This window comes from Salmo salar, chromosome ssa12, assembly GCF_905237065.1.
Source record: "Salmo salar chromosome ssa12, Ssal_v3.1, whole genome shotgun sequence".
NCBI classification, from domain to species: Eukaryota; Metazoa; Chordata; class Actinopteri; order Salmoniformes; family Salmonidae; genus Salmo; species Salmo salar.
The window spans coordinates 93,788,033-93,809,203 of record NC_059453.1 but is presented as its reverse complement, the minus strand read 5'-3'; the positions used below and the strand labels follow the sequence as shown (position 1 = coordinate 93,809,203).

At 40.3% G+C, this 21,171-nt stretch overlaps 1 protein-coding gene across 1 annotated transcript in view; it reads right to left on the bottom strand.

Moving 5' to 3' along the window:
* Window positions 1–8,264: 8,264 nt before the first annotated feature.
* Window positions 8,265–21,171, bottom strand: part of LOC106566182 (sodium- and chloride-dependent taurine transporter) — a 43,567-nt gene continuing 30,660 nt past the window's right edge. Inside the window, exons 11-14 of the mRNA XM_014134056.2 lie at window positions 20,905–21,007; window positions 20,523–20,623; window positions 14,029–14,199; window positions 8,265–13,598 (exon numbers count right to left, since the gene is read on the bottom strand). Of these exons, the coding sequence (XP_013989531.1) occupies window positions 13,440–13,598; window positions 14,029–14,199; window positions 20,523–20,623; window positions 20,905–21,007 (534 nt within the window). The 3' untranslated portion in view covers window positions 8,265–13,439. The remainder of the gene's footprint in view (window positions 13,599–14,028; window positions 14,200–20,522; window positions 20,624–20,904; window positions 21,008–21,171) is intronic.

The window sequence follows — 21,171 nt, the reverse complement described above, 5'->3', positions numbered from 1 at the left end:
CCCCTCTATCCTGACACTATGTAGCATCTATCATATTTGCCATATTGGAATTGGAGGGCACATGATGTCCTCTGCCTGCTGTGAATGGATCTGAAGCCAAACTGCCACTCTACCACTTTTACCAGCCAAATATTGCAAATGTTTCCCAGGGAGGAAAATAGCGGGGGCTATTTTAGACTCACCTTCCCAGTTAAACCTGGGCATAATATAGCAGCACCAGCCCCTCGTCCAGCACAGCTCCCAGCCTTTTTAGCCTTGCTGTTAAAAGAGGTTAAAGCACAGAGGTCACCGAGGCCTGTTTTCAGTTGACCCCCACTTCAACCTAAAGCAACAACCTGATTATAGTTTTGATATGAATTAGCTATGTTCCATTGTACTAATGTACTAACGAGTAATGGCTTATGAAGCCTGTGTCATAGCCCTTAGAGATTAGAACAACACAAATGATTAACCAATGCACCAATGAACAATGACTACGATTAATATTGGTTATGAGGCCGAGATTTTTTTGTATGTTGCTGTTATACAGCTCATCTCATGCTATTCGACACATTTTTCCATGAGGCTGAGAGAGAAAAGTAATTCATAGGGGTCGCAGGGGTCACTCCGTTTATCATATAAGAAGAATCCCACTGCTGCTGGGCTTGATATTAAGGTCGAAACACTCATTAATCACAAACAAGGAAGAACAATGCAGTGCTGTCTCTGTAGGCTTTGTAAATGAAGAACAACAAAGCAGAGCATGTCTCTGTAGGCTTTGTAAATGAAGAACAGCACAGTGCCATCATCATACAGTATTACTGTAGAAAATGCTCTGCTTTTATACAGTTTTCATCCAGTCTCCGAAACCTTCTGCAGCCCCAGAAGAGTTCCTATCAGTAGTGCATCATCACTGCAGCAAACTAGATTAGACACATAGCTACTGTTGTAGCACCTTGATATGAGATGTTTAGTCAGCCCCTAGGTAGATTAATTGACTCAGGAGGCGGTTCCAGAAACATTAAATAACATGGACCTTCTAGCATGTCTAGCTAGCAATGCCAGTTAGTTACCAATGACAGGAAGCATAAAGATTCTTGGAGAAATTAAAAAATGATGTCCCCACCCGTGGTTTGCATCCCAAATGGCACCCTGTTCCCGATATTCAGTGCCTTGCAAAAGTATTCACCCCCCTTGGCATTTTTCCGATCTTGTTGCATTACAACCTGTAATTTCAATAGATTTTTATTTGGATTTCATGTAATGGACATACACAAAATAGTCCAAATTGGTGAAGTGAAATGAAAAAAATAACTTGTTTCAAAAAATTATAAAAAATAAAAAAACGGAAAAGTGGTGCGTGCATATGTATTCACCCCCTTTCCTATGAAGCCCCTAAATAAGATCTGGTGCAACCTATTACCTTCAGAAGTCACATAATTAGTTAAATAAAGTCCACCTGTGTGCAATCTAAGTGACACATGATCTGTCACATGATCTCAGTATATATACATACACCTGTTCTGCAAGGCCCCAGAGTCTGCAACACCACTAAGCAAGGCGGCACCACCAAGCAAGCGGCACCATGAAGACCAAGGAGCTCTCCAAACAGGTCAGGAACAAAGTTGTGGAGAAGAACAGATCAGGGTTGGGTTATAAAAAAAATATACCAAACTTTGAACATCCCACAGAGCACCATGAAATCCAATATTATATAATGGAAAAAATATTGCACCACAACAAACCTGCCAAGAGAGGGCCACCCACCAAAACTCACGGACCAGGCAAGGAGGGCATTAATCAGAGCGGCAACAAAGAGACCAAAGATAACCCTGAAGGAGCAGCAAAGCTCCACAGCGGAGATTGGAGTATCTGTCCATAGGACCACTTTAAGCCGTACACTCCACAGACCTGGGCTTTACGGGAGAGTGGCCAGAAAAAAAGCCATTGCTTAACGAAAAAAATAAGCAAACACGTTTGGTGTTCGCCAAAAGGCATGTGGGAGACTCCCCAAACATATGGAAGAAGGTACTTGGGTTAGATGAGACTAAAATTGAGCTTTTTGGCCATCAAGGAAAACGCTATGTCTGGCGCAAATCCAACAACTCTCATCACGCCGAGAACACCATCCCCACAGTGAAGCATGGTGGTAGCAGCATCATGCTATGGGTATGTTTTTCATCGGCAGGGACTGGGAAACTGGTCAGAATTGAAGGAATGATGGATGGTGGTAAATACCGATCACATCTTGAGGGAAACCTGTTTCAGTCTTCAAAAGATTTGAGACTGGGATGGAGGTTCATCTTCCAGCAGGACAATGACCCGAAGCATACTGCTAATACAACACTTGAGTGGTTTAAGGGGAAACATTTAAATGTCTTGGTATGGCCTAGTCAAAGCCCAGACCTCAATCCAGTTGAGAATCTGTGGGATGACTTAAAAATTGCTGTACACCAGCGGAACCCATCAAACTTAAAGGAGCTGGAGCTGTTTTGCCTTGAGGAATGGGCAAAAATCCCAGTGGCTAGATGTGCCAAGCTTATAGAGACATACCCCAAGAGACTTGCAGATGTAATCGCAACAAAAGGTGGCTCTACAAAGTATTGACTTTGGGGGGTGAATAGTTATGCACACTCAAGTTTTCAGTTTTTTTGTCTTATTTCTTGTTTGTTTCACAAGAAAAAATATTTTGCATCTTCAAAGTGGTAGGCATGTTGGGTAAATCAAATGATACAAACTCTTCAATTTTAATTCCAGGTTGTAAGGCAGCAAAATAGGAAAATTGCCAAGAGGGGTGAATTCTTTCGCAATCATCTGTAGTTCACTACTGATGACCAGAGCGCTATGAGCCCTGAAGGGCCCTGGTCAAAAACAGTGCACTCTAGGGGATAGGGTTTACATACCCAGAGTCCCGTTTATACCCAGAGTTCCGTTTATACCCAGAGTTCCGTTTATACCCAGTGTTGGAAAGCACCAGTTGGGTATATAAAGTACAAAGCACTCATTGTTCTTGGAGATTTTGAAGAATTCTCATAAGAACAACCAGCTTCTCTGTTCAAGCTTGTATTATTGCCCACGAAACTGGCCTGGTCCTGCTGTTCACAGAACTCTCCACTTTCTCTCTCTCGTTCTCTCGTTCTCTCTTGCTCTCTCTCTATGTTCTGTGTCTCTCTCTCTCTCTCTATGTTCTGTGTCTCTATAAGTTCTTATGTAAACAAAATCTGCCCCTGGTAATGGAAGGCCATTGTTAATCATATGTTTTGCTTGAGGTGGTTAGATGAGCTCAGATGACCAGGTCCTTAACCCAGAAATCCACAGAGCAGTTTCATAATTCTGGCGCCTGTATTCATAAAATCTCAGAGCAGTGTTGCTGATCTAGGATCAGTTTTTGGCTTTTCAGTTCATAATGAGTAAGATCATATGGACTGGGAAGACTTTGGAAAACAGGTCCGGTTCTTCTCGAAGGGGATACTAACTTTTAAAAGGGTCATTCTCAAAGCACTTCAATAGAATAGATTATTACATGTACCGTAAGTATCTTAATGTACAAATTATGAAATTTTGAGATGGAAGACAAGTGCTTTTCTACGCAATATGAAGTGGCCAAAAAAAATGGGTTTCTTTAAGGTTTGACTTTAACAAGCTTTTGAGGCGTTTTACATGTGATCATCCCCAGTGCTTGACTTGGAATAAAATAGGGACTGGTACTCATTTTGGGTGCCTGTACTGTTTATATTTAGGTGCAGCAGCCCCACAATACTTTTGAGCTAATATTCTATAAGAAGTACAGGAACTCAAGCAGTAGAACATTTTGAGGTGCCGGTACTCAGCTCCGGTGAGTCTCCTGTCTAAGTCAACCACTGATCATCCCTATGCATTTAAAAGGTCAAATTAATGTACGCATTGATAGTGTGTATTTTTTGAAATGTGTTTTATTTAAAGTTCTATTTCTCTGTATAGTATTTTTTTATATGATGTTTTCTCCCTCGATGGATCGAAGCACAAGAAAGAAACGTATCGATTTAGGTAACTGAGATTAGGCTGATGATGTAACCGTTGTTTTTGTTTTGACTTTTTTTTTATGAAGAAGAAGAAAAAAAGATGAAAGAAAAAAAAATTACAAAATAAACAAGGACATCTTTTTTTGCTACGTGTTTGTGTCATAAGTTAAAATTAAAGGTTGTTATTTAAATATGTTTATTGCAACCTAGAGTTACAGATTGAACTACTGTACATCATTTAAAACCTGTTGGGGCTACAGGTTAGCAATGAACCCCGAGTCGGGATTGCTAACAAGGCTGGAAATTCAAAACATCAAAAATCTAATAATTTCAATTTCTCAAACAATCAACTATTTTACACAATTTAAAAGATAAACATCTCCTTAATCTAACCACATTGTTCGATTTTCAAAGAGGCTTTACGGCAAAAGCATAAAGTTAGATTATGTTAGGACAGTACATAGCCACAAAAGTACAAACATCCATTTTCAATTCAAGGTCAGGCGTCACCAAAAGCAGAAACCAGCTAGAATTATGTACTAACCTTTGTCAATCTCCATCAGATGACACTCCTAGGACATTATGTTATACAATACATGCATTTTTTATTCCATCAAGTTCATATTTATATCCAAAAACAGCATTTTACAGTAGCGTGAAATTCAGATTTTTTCTTCTCTGAAATGCTTCCGGTGAACATAACAAAATTACTATTCGAAAACATTGGTAAATTATAATATTGTCATTCAAAGAATAATATATTATCATCTCGTAATTGCTACCGAATGGCCAGATCTCAAAATAACTTTACTGGGAAATCACATTTTGCAATAAACGGGGTGCTATGCTAAGAACAACAGGCTATGCTATACAGTTAGCATCATCTAAAATCGATAATAACATTGTAAATATCCCCTTACCTTTGATTATCTCCATCAGAAGGCAGGCATCCCAGGTCCGGAAGGCATCCCAGGTCCGGAACAAATGTGGTTTCTTTTGACAAAGTTCATAATTTATGTCCAAATAACACCAAGTACTTAGCGTTCATTATGCTCCCACAAAACGTGGTGGGGGGGAGTGTAAAATCACGCCGAAAAGCTAAAAAACCTAGTAAATAATCTATTTATGTTCGTTCAAACATGTCAAATGTTGTTTAGCATTAATCTTTTGGTCCATTTTTAACGTTAAACATCAGTAATATTTTCACACAACCTATCCTATGTCTAGATAAACAATGATGACAAACTCACGCTTCTCAGATTTATGCGCAGGCGCAAAAAAAGGAAGTGATGACATGTCAACTTCCTTGGATTCTAATTTGCTCTCTGTTTATCATAGACGCTTCAAACAACTTTATAAAGATCGTTGACATCTAGTGGAAGCCGTAGGTGTTGCGAAATGAATCCTTTCTCACTATGGTATCTATAAAACAATGACACTAAATAGTACAGTCACAAAATTCACATTTTTTTAAATCTATTTTTCACAGGTTTTTGCCTGCAATATGAGTTTTGTTAATAATGTGTTAATAATATGCATATCCTAGCTTCTGAGTTGGTGTAGGAGGCAGTTAAAAATGGGCACATATTTTTTTCAAAATGTCTCAATACTGCCCCCGAGCCCCAACAGGTTTTAAAGGTAATTTCCGATTGAGACGAGAATGCATTCGGTTTAAATCACGGTGAACTTCCGCAATATGGATTGAATAGAGACCCTAAAGGTAAGTTTATGAATTTCCAGATTTATAGACATGAAATGTTGTTGTTGATACCGTATTTACATTATCCCAAACACACACAAATGCATGCACAAACACACACACACACACACACACACACACACACACACACACACACACACACACACACACACACACACACACACACACACACACACAACACACACACACACACACACACACACACACAAACACACACAAATACACACACACACACAAACACACACACACAAACACACACACACACACTGCTGCTGTTGTAGTATAATGTTTAAGTAGGGGTGGAAGGCAATTTCATTATTTGTTTATCCTTCTTTGCTTAACTGCTTGAAACCTGTAGTGCAGAGGTAAACTGGGTTCAAACTGTAGTGCAGAGGTAAACTGGGTTCTTAATGTAGTGCAGAGGTAAACTGGGTTCAAACTGTAGTGCAGAGGTAAACTGGGTTCTTAATGTAGTGCAGAGGTAACTGGGTTCAAACTGTAGTGCAGAGGTAAACTGGGTTCAAACTGTAGTGCAGAGGTAAACTGGGTTCTTAATGTAGTGCAGAGGTAACTGGGTTCAAACTGTAGTGCAGAGGTAAACTGGGTTCAAACTGTAGTGCAGAGGTAAACTGGGTTCAAACTGTAGTGCAGAGGTAAACTGGGTTCAAACTGTAGTGCAGAGGTAAACTGGGTTCAAACTGTAGTGCAGAGGTAAACTGGGTTCAAACTGTAGTGCAGAGGTAAACTGGGTTCAAACTGTAGTGCAGAGGTAAACTGGGTTCTTAACGATGTATGCCTTTGGGCCTTCCTTTACGTAATGCTGAGAGTACATACAGTATGTACACTAACACACACTCTTCAAATGGCTATGCTTTACATTGTGTTTAGGCTTGATAACATACCCCCCCCCCAAAAAAATGGCTAGAGTGTATTTTTCAGCACCTTCTGAAAAAGAACAAAATGTATTTCGAAGATTAGAGGCTAGGGTAACATTACTGTATTTTTCCACCACTTCTCTCGCTGCTTGGCCTCGATCTGCCCTGACTGCACGGAGCAAAACAGCAGGGATTCATCAGTCACCAAAATGGAAGAAAAAGGACTGAAACAGACGGACTGCCTGAACTTGCCGAATAAGAAACACTGTTGCTACGGTGTGCCCTAATGAATACAACCCTCATCCTGGCCTGCAACACAGTGCACACAGACAGCAGTTTTCTATCTCCAGTCTGGACAAAGCAGAGCAGAACCAGAGGCATCCCCCAGGCAGATGTCAACTGTCACCCACTTCCTGTTTTTCACCCAGTCACAGGAGCGCAAAGCAACACAGGATCTCCACACACACACAGAGAGAGAGAGAGAGGGAGAGAGAGAGGGAGAGAGAGAGAGAGAGAGAGAGAGAGAGAGAGAGAGAGAATCTCCACACAGAGAGAGAGAGAGAGAGAGAGAGAAATCTCCACACAGACAGAGGGAGAGAGAGAGAGAGAGAGAGAGAATCTCCACACAGAGAGACAGAGAGAGAGAGAGAGGGAGAGAGGGGGAGAGAGAGGGAGAGAGACAGAGAAAGAGAGAGAGAGAGAATCTCTACACAGAGAGAGAGAGAGAGAGAGAATCTCCACACAGACAGAGGGAGAGAGAGAGAGAGAGAGAATCTCCACACAGAGAGACAGAGAGAGAGAGGGGGGGAGAGAGAGGGAGAGAGACAGAGAAAGAGAGAGAGAGAGAGAGAGAATCTCTACACAGAGAGTACAGACATGAAACTCTTAAAAGGTTAAAACATATTAAACTAAAATTAAAGTTTAGGGCCCTTTTTGAAACCTTTTTTTTTGATCTGATGAAGTCAGATTGAAATATGTTTGTATGACATAACTTTTTGAACATCTGAGTTGCATAAAGGCAAGAACAAGAGGAACACAACAGGAAATAGGTTTTGTTATTGTTATTACGGAGCGCAAATGACAAATCTTTCCACAAATATATTCTCTGCCATAATAAGCTATTCCTGGATAAATCTGGCAGACACAGAATGGAAAACTAAACTAAACCTTACTTGAAGAAATAACTGTTATGTTATTACACTATCTTCCCCAGGGATGACATATCTCTTCAGCCAGGGATCAGGGCCTGTGGTCACAAAGTACAAGTGCTGATATAGGATTAGTTTAGCTTTTCTACCTGATAATGAAAAAAGATTATAAGGACAGAGGGGTCCTTCTCTGAGACACTGTGAATACAGGCCCAGATCAGTGTGTGAAATCTTTTATCATGAGGCTTCATCTTCAGATACGGGGACTAGAAAAACACATGGTTATAATGTTTGAGACTTGCCTTTACTTTCCAATCATGCTGGTAAATCATGGTATGAAAGGGTATTATACTGCAAATTCGTCAGGCTTGTCCCACACGATATACTATTATAAACCAGGTAGTTTGGGTGATGGGTGCTGACGTGACTAAAACCTACACTACATAATAATACCGTGTTTCTGATGTTATATTTATATCCAAATATTAAGAAATTGACCATATATTATGTCCAAAAAAAGTTAACAAACCCACAATATATATATTTTTTTAAGATGTTTATTTGTACTCTTCCCTCACAAAGTTGTCAAATTACAAATGTCACCTATCAAAGCAAAGGACACTTACTAAAAATATGCTTTTTTTTTTTTTTTTTAAATCATCACTAGAAATGTAAAAACCAGTAAATAACAGCACAAAGCAATGGTATGAAGAACAGTAGTACAATAGAGGTCATATATTGTCACATCAATCAGTTTGGTCTGTATAAGGTACCTGGGAAATAAATAGGAGAGAAGCTGTTAGAATCTCTAACGAACACATCCAAGTTCATCAAATGTTCACCACAGCAGGATCACAGTTACAGTAGGAGATGTGGGGCTGCGTTGCTAATCTGATTGATGAAGCATGGATTCTCTAGCCTGGTCCCAGATCTGTTTGTGCTGTTTTACTAACTCCTATGGTGAGTCAGGACCATCAGGGGTCGACCAGACAATATAAACTGATCTGGGACCAGGCTATGTCTCCATAGGTCAAGCTCATTCCAAGACAGATACAGTAAAAAAAAAAAATTAAGAAAATACATGATGTATATCTGCTATTTTCTACTATACTCAATGTCGTGTTCAATTTCAACATAATGTGTCCCTTGCATACCTGCTGTGTTCATGATTTATAATAATGGACTATCGTTGCATTGAATTAATGGGAATATTTAATTTTTTTCTAGATTTCATCTTCTCCGTCATTCTGAAATGACATTTTGTCTTTCTGCAGATACATATTTATGTAACGTTTGTAACATGTTATGTAAATATGTATCTGTAACATTTATCCAAATGAAGATTTCTTTTGTAACCACGATCGTGTTTATTGTTCGGCAAATAAATAGCCGTGTCTTCAGTCATTATTATTTATGGTGAGATCGCCATGTGGCTCAGTACATTCAAGTACATATTACCTCAATTAGCCTGACTAACCGGTGCCCTCGCACATTGGCTACCCGGACTATTTGCATTGTGTCCCGCCACCCCCACACTCGCCAACCCCTCTTTTACGCTGCTGCTACTCTTTGTTTATCATCTATGTATAGTCACTTTAACTCTACCTACATGTACATATTACATCAATTAGCCCGACTAACCGTCTACACCTGTTGTATTCGGCGCACGTGACAAATACACTTTGATTTGATTTGGTAGAGTGTGGTGCTTGCAACGCTAGGCTTGTGGCTTCGATTCCTACGGTGGATCAGTACGAAGATGTATGTACTCACTACTGTAAGTTGCTCTGGATAAGAGCGTCTCTGTTAAATGACTTCAATGTAAGACCATTCCCTGTAGCATCTCTGTTATAGGCCTGCCAAAATGGTGCATCTTTATATGAAATGTGGGAGAGCTATTTTATGTAGCAACATTATTTATGACAAGAGTATGTCTCAACCTACATGACACTAAGACACAACGTTTAATGTGTTGTACTGACTACACAAGCCTCTTAAGTCACTCGTCTTGGAAGCAGCATTGTTGTGGGGTGAAAGGGGACAAGAGGCTAAACTGCCCCGGATAAGCCTGTGGTGTAGCAGCTTTAGCCCCCTAGTGTGGGGTTTTAGGAGGGAGCACTGGGTCGATACACCCAGCAATAGGTCCTCCTCACCTCTCCGCCATTTTCCAAAATGGCCGCCATGGCATCACCCAAGTGGGTGCTACACATTGGTGGGGGATGAGGTGAGTCCCCCCCCCCTTTTGCTATGTAATGCATCTGGAAAAGCCCAATATAAATCCAATCTATTATTATGATTTATTATATGGATAATTATGATGTTGAATGACTAAAGTGCAAGCTCACTGCTTTATTATGTGCCCTATAGACTCACCATGGGACACTCTCACTGCACATGAGAAAAGCAAAGGCTTTTTATCAAATATTTTTTATTTATTTTTGAAATAAAAAGGTTTTACGTTTTTCTCAGTAAAACCCTCGTTTTAAATACACATTTTTGCTTTACAGGTTATTTAGCGCCATAGAAATAAAAAATAAAATCTTTCAAATTGTATTTTAAAAAGGTTTTTTCTTTACGGATTAAAAACATTTCCCCTTGTACATTCTTATAAAGGTATGTAATGTAATGTATATGAGGCAGGAGAGTTAAAGAAGTTTAACATTATGTTTTCTATCTGTGATAGACTTCTCCAATCTCCAGCGATGGACTGGGTGCCATTATCTTCACCATAATAATGCTTTTTTATTTGGTTTTCAGTGAGCTTCTTTGATACGGCACCTGTAAGGCACCTAGCTAGCTAAATACTAGTGATTTGTTACAGGTATCTAGCTAGCTAACTACTAGTGATTTGTTACAGGTATCTAGCTAGCTAAATACTAGTGATTTGTTACAGGTATCTAGCTAGCTAACTACTAGTGATTTGTTACAGGCACCTAGCTAGCTAACTACTCGTGATTTGTTACAGGCACCTAGCTAGCTAACTACTCGTGATTTGTTACAGGTATCTAGCTAGCTAACTACTCATGATTTGTTACAGGTATCTAGCTAGCTAACTACTGGTGTTTAATTTCTGCGGGTCATAAACTCCTATACAAACTAACAGCACTATGGTATAAGGAAACGGAGATACCTAGTCAGTTGCACAACTGAACGCATTCGACTGAAATGTGTCTTCCACATTTAACCCCTTTGAATCACAGGTAGGCCTAAGTTTGGTGGCAGCATCATTTTAGAATATCACCTGTACTTCACAGGTCAATTCAGACTACCAGAAAGCATTGAGTCAGTAGTTATAAAATGGCAGGATTACTTTCATTGCAAGAATATTTGTATATATATTTTGATAAAGATGAATCAAATTGTGTGTGTGTTATGACAGAGAATGATACTACTGCAATGAACGTTATTTCTTTGTTGATATTATGGCATAACATTTTGTGGTTTTCATTGGCCCCTGAAATTGTCGTTTTTGTCTCTCGCATTATTTTAGAAAGTTTTTTTGTCTTTTCTCCAATCCTCCAAAGTAAAAAGTACAACCTATTTAAAAAACAGAGTGAAAAACATACTTATCTTTCTAAAAAGTATTGCACATTACAAATTGCAGTTTTGTTGATTAATAACAGCAAGTTGTTAAATGACGATTCATCCTCAGAAAGTATTAGCAACTGGAGACGGGCTGGTCATTTTTACATTTTACATTTTGAATACAAAAGGCAAAAATGTGATAGAAAAACAATCAAAATAAAATAAAAACGTTTTCTAATTGTATACAACAAAATAAAAATACATTCTTCAATGGAATAGATCCAACCAAAGTCTCCATTCACTACATGGGATTTCAACATTTCAATATTCCATTCTAAGAACAATATCTTTGCATTGTGAATCATAATGCTTCAAATCCCAACAGGCTTTTGTTTGAATTGTTTCTGCCTCTTTGAAAAGCTGTAATAATATAATATTTAAAACTAAGCTTAGTGTGAGAAGGCTGCAGGGAGTGGATATTATTAGTTAGTATATTAATCAATTACTATATTAATCAATTACATCAGAATTTCACTGACCTAGCCTACAGCAATTCAATGGAAAGATCTGATTGATAAGAGGTTTGCTTGCATTTGCATGGTTCCTTAATGGGCAATAGTTACTGTATGGGTAGTATACATTAATTTGTACTTCAATAGTTACTGTATGGGTAGTATACATTAATTTGTACTTCAATAGCTACTGTATGGGGAGTATACATTCATTTGTACTTCAATAGCTACTGTATGGGGAGTTACATTAATTTGTACTTCAATAGTTACTGTATGGGGAGTTACATTAATTTATCATGTCATTATGGCAGGTCCTTTAGGCTCCTATCAATCCATGGAACAGGCAGACTAAAAAGATGGTAAATGAGTTAAATAGTGATGTTGAGACTGACTTAAGAGATGGTAAATGAGTTATATAGTGATGTTGAGACTGACTTAAGAGATGGTAAAAGCATTATATAGTGATGTTGAGACTGACTTAAGAGATGGTAAAAGCGTTATATAGTGTGCTGTTGTGCTTCTTATTGACTTGCCACTATGTCATGTCCTCTATCTATAGCCAGAAATACGACAAGAGACTAAAACACAAATAATAAAAGAAAATTCACTGCATTATTAAGTGAAAATAATCAATCAGAGACTTTAAACACGTGTGATGTAGCTACTGTATGCACTGGGATGGATGGATGGATGGATGGATGGATGGATGGCACATAGCAGTAGTATCCACACCGATGTAGTCTAGTCTAAAATGGAGTTGGGCTGACTGTATGTACACAGTACACTGTACAGGGAGGACAGGTCTGTACCTCCACAGCCAAGTACAGTTGCTGGCACTAAAAAGTTAGGTTGCACTGCAGTGTTATATATATACTTGCAAAACAATTGCCTTCTAGCAATTGTTTGTCACAAAACCCTGTACATCAGACAGGTACAGGATTTCATTTTTGTTTTGTTTTAGTGGCCCCGCAACTGTAGATGAGATGTTCTGGACCCTGAACTCAGCTTAGTAGTGGAGGTACGTTCAGGTTCGGCTGTAATTTTACAACAAACATCGACGACAAACACACTGGACTAATCTCGCTGTATACAAGAGGCACCACCTCCACGGTATAATCGTACTATAGACATTAGTTAAAGCTGAGAGGAACTAGGTTGATCTAGATACATCGACATCACATAGTCAAATGTTACAGCTCAAAACACGACACACATTTCGTTCTTCCGGGTTTTATACAGCATTTTTTTTTTTTTTGAAGTATCCACGCCAAAATAGAGACAGACCACTAATAATTCTACAGGTGAAAATAAGTACGTATGTCTGATTCTATTCTTAGAAGATACTGCTGCTCCGTGTGACTTGGAGATCAAATTTTTTTAATTTTTTTTTTATACTTTTAACTTCATCCAATCGTAATAACAGTAATATTCTTAACAATGGTTTAATAAAAAAAATATTAAAAACATAGACAGGAAACCCAATAATGTAACTTCCTCTGTAGAAAACAAACAAAACAAAAAAAAGAACCGTCCTAGTGCAGATACATGTAAACCTGGTCCTACAACTAGTTTAGCGATAATATAGTATAATAACATAGAAAGATAATATAGTATAATAACATAGAAAGCGGGTATTTAAAAAAAAAAATAATAATAATCTTTCCTCTCACAGAGAGCGCTCACATCATGGTTTCTACAATAGTATGGGTGGGCTTGATCGGGCCGTTGTTCCCGTTGGGGTCCAGCGGGTAGGCCAGCTCGCAAGCCTTGCCCTTAGAACGGTGGTCGGCTGGACGGGAGCTAGCACCTCCTAGCGGAGCCGCCACAGCCTTGATCCTCTGGAGGGGAGAGAAAAAAAAAAGAAAAGCTCTGTTTAACTTCACAGTAAATACCAATATACAAGTATGATTATACGACTGTAAGTGTATCTGTTATAGATGGATGGACATGAGAGCTCCACACCAACTTCTATTGTACAGGTGTACAGTATACAAGACAGAGGTCAGAGGTCACTTATACCTGCTATCAATTTCTTGACAGAGTCTAGGGGTCAGGGTCTAGAGGTAGGGAATAGGGCCTAGCGGTAGAGGCCAGGATCTAGGAGTAGGGGCCAAGGTCTAGGGGTCAGGGTCTAGAGGTAGGGAATAGGGCCTAGGGGTAGGGAGTCTAGGGGTAGGACCAGGGCCTAGGGGTAGGGGTCTAGGGGTAGGACCAAGGGGGTAGGAGCTAGGGGTCAGGGTCTTGGGGCTATAGAGATTGAGTACTAACCTCTATGAGTGGTCCATCAGACTGGATGATCTTGATGACCACAACCATAGGAATACAGATCATAGAAGCCAGGGCCAGAGTCCAGCCCACACCGATGGACCAGTCGGGGTACTCGTAAACCTTGTTGTACGTCAAAGGTTTATATTTGACCAAGGAGAAGACGAAGCAACCCTGGAGGCAGAGAAAAACAACAATGGAAATCAGAATCACCTTTATTCGCCAAATACATTATCCTCTGTCTGTATATCCTGTTTATCATCTGTCTGTATATCCTGTTTATCACCTGTCTGTAAATCCTGTTTATCATCTGTCTGTAAATCCTGTTTATCACCTGTCTGTATATCCTGTTTATCATCTGTCTGTATATCCTGTTTATCATCTGTCTGTATATCCTGTTTATCATCTGTATATCCTGTTTATCATCTATATATCCTGTTTATCATCTGTATATCCTGTTTATCATCTGTATATCCTGTTTATCATCTGAATATCCTGTTTATCATCTGAATATCCTGTTTATCATCTGTCTGTATATCCTGTTTATCATCTGTATATCTTGTTTATCATCTGTCTGTATATCCTGTTTATCATCTGTATATCTTGTTTATCATCTGAATATCCTGTTTATCATCTGTCTGTAAATCCTGTTTATCATCTGTCTGCATATCCTGTTTATCATCTGTATATCTTGTTTATCATCAGTCTGTATATCCCGTTTATCATCTGTATATCCTGTTTATCATCTGTATACCTTGTTTATCATCTGAATATCCTGTTTATTATCTGTCTGTATATCCTGTCTATCATCTGTATATCCTGTTTATCATCTGTATATCCTGTTTATCATCTGTATATCTTGTTTATAATCTGAATATCCTGTTTATCATCTGTCTGTATATCCTGTTTTGCATGTACAGGAATTTGACTTGGTGAAATGGTGCTGCCCACAATAAACAGGATATACAGACAGATGATAAACAGGATATACAGATGATAAACAGGATATACAGACAGATGATAAACAGGATATACAGATGATAAACAGGATATACATGTAGAAGTTTTACACAAATCACACGTGGTATGTACACTGTGTACACTGTAAGCTAATAAAAACAAGCTTCACTATAAACAGTAAGCTACATTATAAGGGAGGGTTGATGAATTTATGATAACTCATATTCTCCACTGTCTGACAATCAGGAAACGGTTGGGCATTGTTTTATGTAATGGATAGTTTGTTATGACTAGGGCTGTGGCGGTCACGAAAGTTCGTCAGTCGGCGATTGTCAAGCAAATAACTGTCGGTCTCACAGTAATTGACCGTTAATTAACATAAACACATTAAACATCTCCTGGCTTCCACATATAGCCTACAAACCACTGATGCAGACCTTAGGAACATCTACATTTTAAAAAGTCTAATAAATCCATGTAATATAGAATACACGTTCACAATAAATCCATTATTTATTTTAGACAGGTCTAAAGAAACAGGATATGAAGAAAATGTAGTCTATTTCAGAAGAATAGCATACTCTGAGTTGTCCTTATGGCCCTGATGTGGTTAAACTAAAATCGCTTAACATATTTTATTTTATTTTAGTCATCAGAAGGCAATGAAAGAAACCATAACCGTAAAAATTGCACTGTTGGTTAGTGGTTTGTAAGTTAGCATTTCACTGTAAGGTCTACTACACCTGTTGTATTCAGCATTTCACTGTGAGGTCTACTACACCTGTTGTATTCAGCATTTCACTGTAAGGTCTACTACACCTGTTGTATTCAGCATTTCACTGTGAGGTCTACTACACCTGTTGTATTCAGCATTTCACTGTGAGGTCTACTACACCTGTTGTATTCAGCATTTCACTGTAAGGTCTACTACACCTGTTGTATTCAGCATTTCACTGTGAGGTCTACTACACCTGTTGTATTCAGCATTTCACTGTAAGGTCTACTACACCTGTTGTATTCAGCATTTCACTGTGAGGTCTACTACACCTGTTGTATTCAGCATTTCACTGTAAGGTCTACTACACCTGTTGTATTCAGCATTTCACTGTAAGGTCTACTACACCTGTTGTATTCAGCATTTCACTGTGAGGTCTACTACACCTGTTGTATTCAGCATTTCACTGTAAGGTCTACTACACCTGTTGTATTCAGCATTTCACTGTAAGGTCTACTACACCTGTTGTATTCAGCATTTCACTGTGAGGTCTACTACACCTGTTGTATTCAGCATTTCACTGTGAGGTCTACTACACCTGTTGTATTCAGCATTTCACTGTAAGGTCTACTACACCTGTTGTATTCAGCATTTCACTGTAAGGTCTACTACACCTGTTGTATTCAGCATTTCACTGTGAGGTCTACTACACCTGTTGTATTCAGCATTTCACTGTAAGGTCTACTACACCTGCTGTATTCAGCATTTCACTGTGAGGTCTACTACACCTGTTGTATTCAGCATTTCACTGTGAGGTCTACTACACCTGTTGTATTCAGCATTTCACTGTAAGGTCTACTACACCTGTTGTATTCAGCATTTCACTGTAAGGTCTACTACACCTGTTGTATTCAGCATTTCACTGTGAGGTCTACTACACCTGTTGTATTCAGCATTTCACTGTAAGGTCTACTACACCTGTTGTATTCAGCATTTCACTGTAAGGTCTACTACACCTGCTGTATTCAGCATCTCACTGTGAGGTCTACTACACCTGCTGTATTCAGCATCTCACTGTGAGGTCTACTACACCTGTTGTATTCAGCATTTCACTGTGAGGTCTACTACACCTGTTGTATTCAGCATTTCACTGTAAGGTCTACTACACCTGTTGTATTCAGCATTTCACTGTAAGGTCTACTACACCTGTTGTATTCAGCATTTCACTGTGAGGTCTACTACACCTGTTGTATTCAGCATTTCACTGTAAGGTCTACTACACCTGTTGTATTCAGCATTTCACTGTGAGGTCTACTACACCTGTTGTATTCAGCATTTCACTGTAAGGTCTACTACACCTGCTGTATTCAGCATCTCACTGTGAGGTCTACTACACCTGCTGTATTCAGCATCTCACTGTGAGGTCTACTACACCTGTTGTATTCAGCATTTCACTGTGAGGTCTACACCTGTTGTATTCAGCATTTCACTGTGAGGTCTACACCGGTTGTATTCGGCGCACGTGACAAATACACTTCAATTTGATTTGATCTGCCACTTCCTTCAAACAAAACACCTATTGTTTCATGAACATTAGGGAACATTTTTTGAATTAAAACAATTATTTGATGAAATTGATGATAAGGCTACTGCCATATCTAATGATGGTGTCTACCACCACCACAATAACATCAGGGCTGTCAGTAATACACATTCATTAACATATACTCTCCTCAAATTCTCCTCAGTCTCCCCTTAGTCCGTCTCATGAGAACAATTAGCACTGTGTTTCCTGGTCGTTAAGGGGATTAAATGAGATTAGGCTAAAGACGGAGCACCACATTTCCCAAATGCCTTAACAGGTTTAATCCAGCACCGCACACACAGTTTTACCACCAGCCACCAGTTATTTACCCTTTAACCTCCAAGGATGCAGGGCAACACAGCAGACAATGTGACTTTACAAAGAAATGATAGTGCTTTAGAGAGGGAGACCTGGCCACTGTTGTTAGGCAAATTATCCTAAAACCCCACACCCCACCACCCAATTTAAGACCTTAGCTCTAAAGCTCTGATAGGAACTGGTCCACCGTCTATCTCTACTCTCCCCCTCCTCCCGCTCCTCTCGTTCCTCTAACCTCCTCTCATCCAGTCTTCTCCTCTCTTCTCTCCCGTCCTCTCATCCAGTCTTCTCCTCTCTTCTCTCCCCTCCTCTCATCCAGTCTTCTCCTCTCTTCTCTCCCGTCCTCTCATCCAGTCTTCTCCTCTCTTCTATCCCCTCCTCTCATCCAGTCTTCTCCTCTCTTCTCTCCCGTCCTCTCATCCAGTCTTCTCCTCTCTTCTCTCCCCTCCTCTCATCCAGTCTTCTCCTCCCTTCTCTCCCCTCCTCTCATTCAGTCCTCTCCAATCTTCTCTCCCGTCCTCTCATCCAGTCTTCTTCTCTCGTTCCTCTAACATCCTCTCATCCAGTCTTCTCCTCTCGTTCCTCTAACCTCCTCTCATCCAGTCTTCTCCTCTCTTCTCTCCCCTCCTCTCATCCAGTCTTCTCCTCTGTTCTCTCCCCTCCTTTCATCCAGTCTTCTCCTCTCCTCTCCCGTCCTCTCATCCAGTATTCTCCTCTCCCGTCCTCTCATCCAGTCTTCTCCTCTCTTCTCTCCCCTCCTCTCATCCAGTCTTCTCTTCTCTCCCCTCTTCTCATCCAGTCTTCACCTCTCTTCTCCCTCTCTTCTCCTCTCTTCTCCCTCTCCCTCTTCCTCTCAGCAGGCAAGTTTCAAGTGTTTATTGTCACGTGCACTAGTACAGTGAAAGGCCTTTCTTGCTCTTTCCCAACAATGCAGTATTAATATCAGTAGTACTATATTTAAACACACGAGAAATAGAAATAAGAAGAACAGGAGAAAGTAAGTAAGCCATATACAGGGACAGTTCCAGGGTCAGTAGCTATATACAGGGTCAGTTCCAGTGTCAGTAGCTATATACAGGGTCAGTAGCTATATACAGGGACAGTTCCAGGGTCAGTAGCTATATACAGGGTCAGTTCCAGGGTCAGTAGCTATATACAGGGTCAGTTCCAGTGTCAGTAGCTATATACAGGGTCAGTTCCAGTGTCAGTAGCTATACACAGGGACAGTAGCTATATACAGGGTCAGTTCCAGGGTCAGTAGCTATATACAGGGACAGTTCCAGGGTCAGTAGTTATATACAGGGACAGTTCCAGGGTCAGTAGCTATATACAGGGACAGTTCCAGTGTCAGTAGCTATATACAGGGACAGTTCCAGGGTCAGTAGTTATATACAGGGTCAGTTCCAGGGTCAGTAGTTATATACAGGGACAGGTCCGGGGTCAGTAGCTATATACAGGGACAGTTCCAGGGTCAGTAGCTATATACAGGGACAGTTCCAGGGTCAGTAGCTATACACAGGGTCAGTTCCAGGGTCAGTAGCTATATACAGGGTCAGTTCCAGGGTCAGTAGTTATATACAGGGACAGTTCCAGGGTCAGTAGCTATATACAGGGTCAGTTCCAGGGTCAGTAGCTATATACAGGGACAGTTCCAGGGTCAGTAGCTATATACAGGGTCAGTTCCAGGGTCAGTAGCTATATACAGGGTCAGTTCCAGGGTCAGTAGCTATATACAGGGTCAGTTCCAGGGTCAGTAGCTATATACAGGGTCAGTTCCAGGGTCAGTAGCTATATACAGGGACAGTTCCAGGGTCAGTAGCTATATACAGGGTCAGTTCCAGGGTCAGTAGCTATATACAGGGTCAGTAGCTATATACAGGGTCAGTTCCAGGGTCAGTAGCTATATACAGGGACAGTTCCAGGGTCAGTAGCTATATACAGGGTCAGTTCCAGGGTCAGTAGCTATATACAGGGACAGTTCCAGGGTCAGTAGCTATATACAGGGTCAGTTCCAGGGTCAGTAGCTATATACAGGGTCAGTTCCAGGGTCAGTAGCTATATACAGGGTCAGTAGCTATATACAGGGTCAGTTCCAGGGTCAGTAGCTATATACAGGGACAGTTCCAGGGTCAGTAGCTATATACAGGGTCAGTTCCAGGGTCAGTAGCTATATACAGGGACAGTTCCAGGGTCAGTAGCTATATACAGGGTCAGTTCCAGGGTCAGTAGCTATATACAGGGACAGTTCCAGGGTCAGTAGTTATATACAGGGTCAGTTCCAGGGTCAGTAGCTATATACAGGGTCAGTAGCTATATACAGGGACAGTTCCAGGGTCAGTAGCTATACACAGGGTCAGTTCCAGGGTCAGTAGCTATATACAGGGTCAGTTCCAGGGTCAGTAGCTATATACAGGGACAGTTCCAGGGTCAGTAGTTATATACAGGGTCAGTTCCAGGGTCAGTAGCTATATACAGGGTCAGTTCCAGGGTCAGTAGCTATATACAGGGACAGTTCCAGTGTCAGTAGCTATATACAGGGACAGTTCCAGGGTCAGTAGTTATATACAGGGTCAGTTCCAGGGTCAGTAGTTATATACAGGGACAGGTCCAGGGTCAGTAGCTATATACAGGGTCAGTTCCAGGGTCAGTAGCCATGGGGTGGCAGGTAGCCTAGTGGTTAGAGCATTGAGCCAGTAACCAAAAAGGTTGCAAGATCGAATCACTGAGCTGACAAAGTAAAAATCTGTCGTTCTGCCCCTGAACAAGGCAGTTAACCCACTGTTCCTAGTCCTTCATTGAAGATAAGAATTTGTTCTTAACTGACTTGCCTAGTTAAATAAAGGGTCAGTTCTTGTTTTGACCAGGGCACATCATATACAGTAGGGTACAGTAAGTCAGTATCAATGAACATAGACTCACCACACAAAGAAGAGGCGTGATCACAGACCAGCTCCATTTCATCCAGGGATTTGGTCTGTAGCCAATCATGTCTTCAATCGCATCATAGAAATTATCAACGCCTGACGGGAGGAGAACATAGTTAAACAGGGATCATTTTGGTCACAAAAAAATAAATATAATAATCTAACATAAAAAAAATCCTGAGCCAAATCTTGCACCTCATGTACCCATGAGGAAGACACTTAACCCCAATTGGTCCTGTATGTCGCTCTGGTTAAAAACATCTGTTAACTGACTAACATGTCAAATTAGATATTTAACTGACATAGAGGCTGAGGATGTTGAATGTTCACAGTTTCTATACAGACACACAGAGCATTTTGTTCCAGAGCAGACGTACCATAAACCCAGGCTACAGCAATACATTCAAAGAATGCAACCCACAAAAGGCACACACCGCTGGCTGCATAGTAGTCAAAGAGTTGAAATACATACATGCCACCCTGTGGGAGAGAGAAACAGGATTTAGTGCTTGGCTCATGTTGGAATGTAGCATGCATAGATAGATGTACAGTCTAGAGACACAGTAAAGTCAGTATACTGTAGTGTAGGGCTGGAGAGTGTGTCGGCCCCTAAGCTAGTGGTGGGAGAATACACAGGTTTGCAT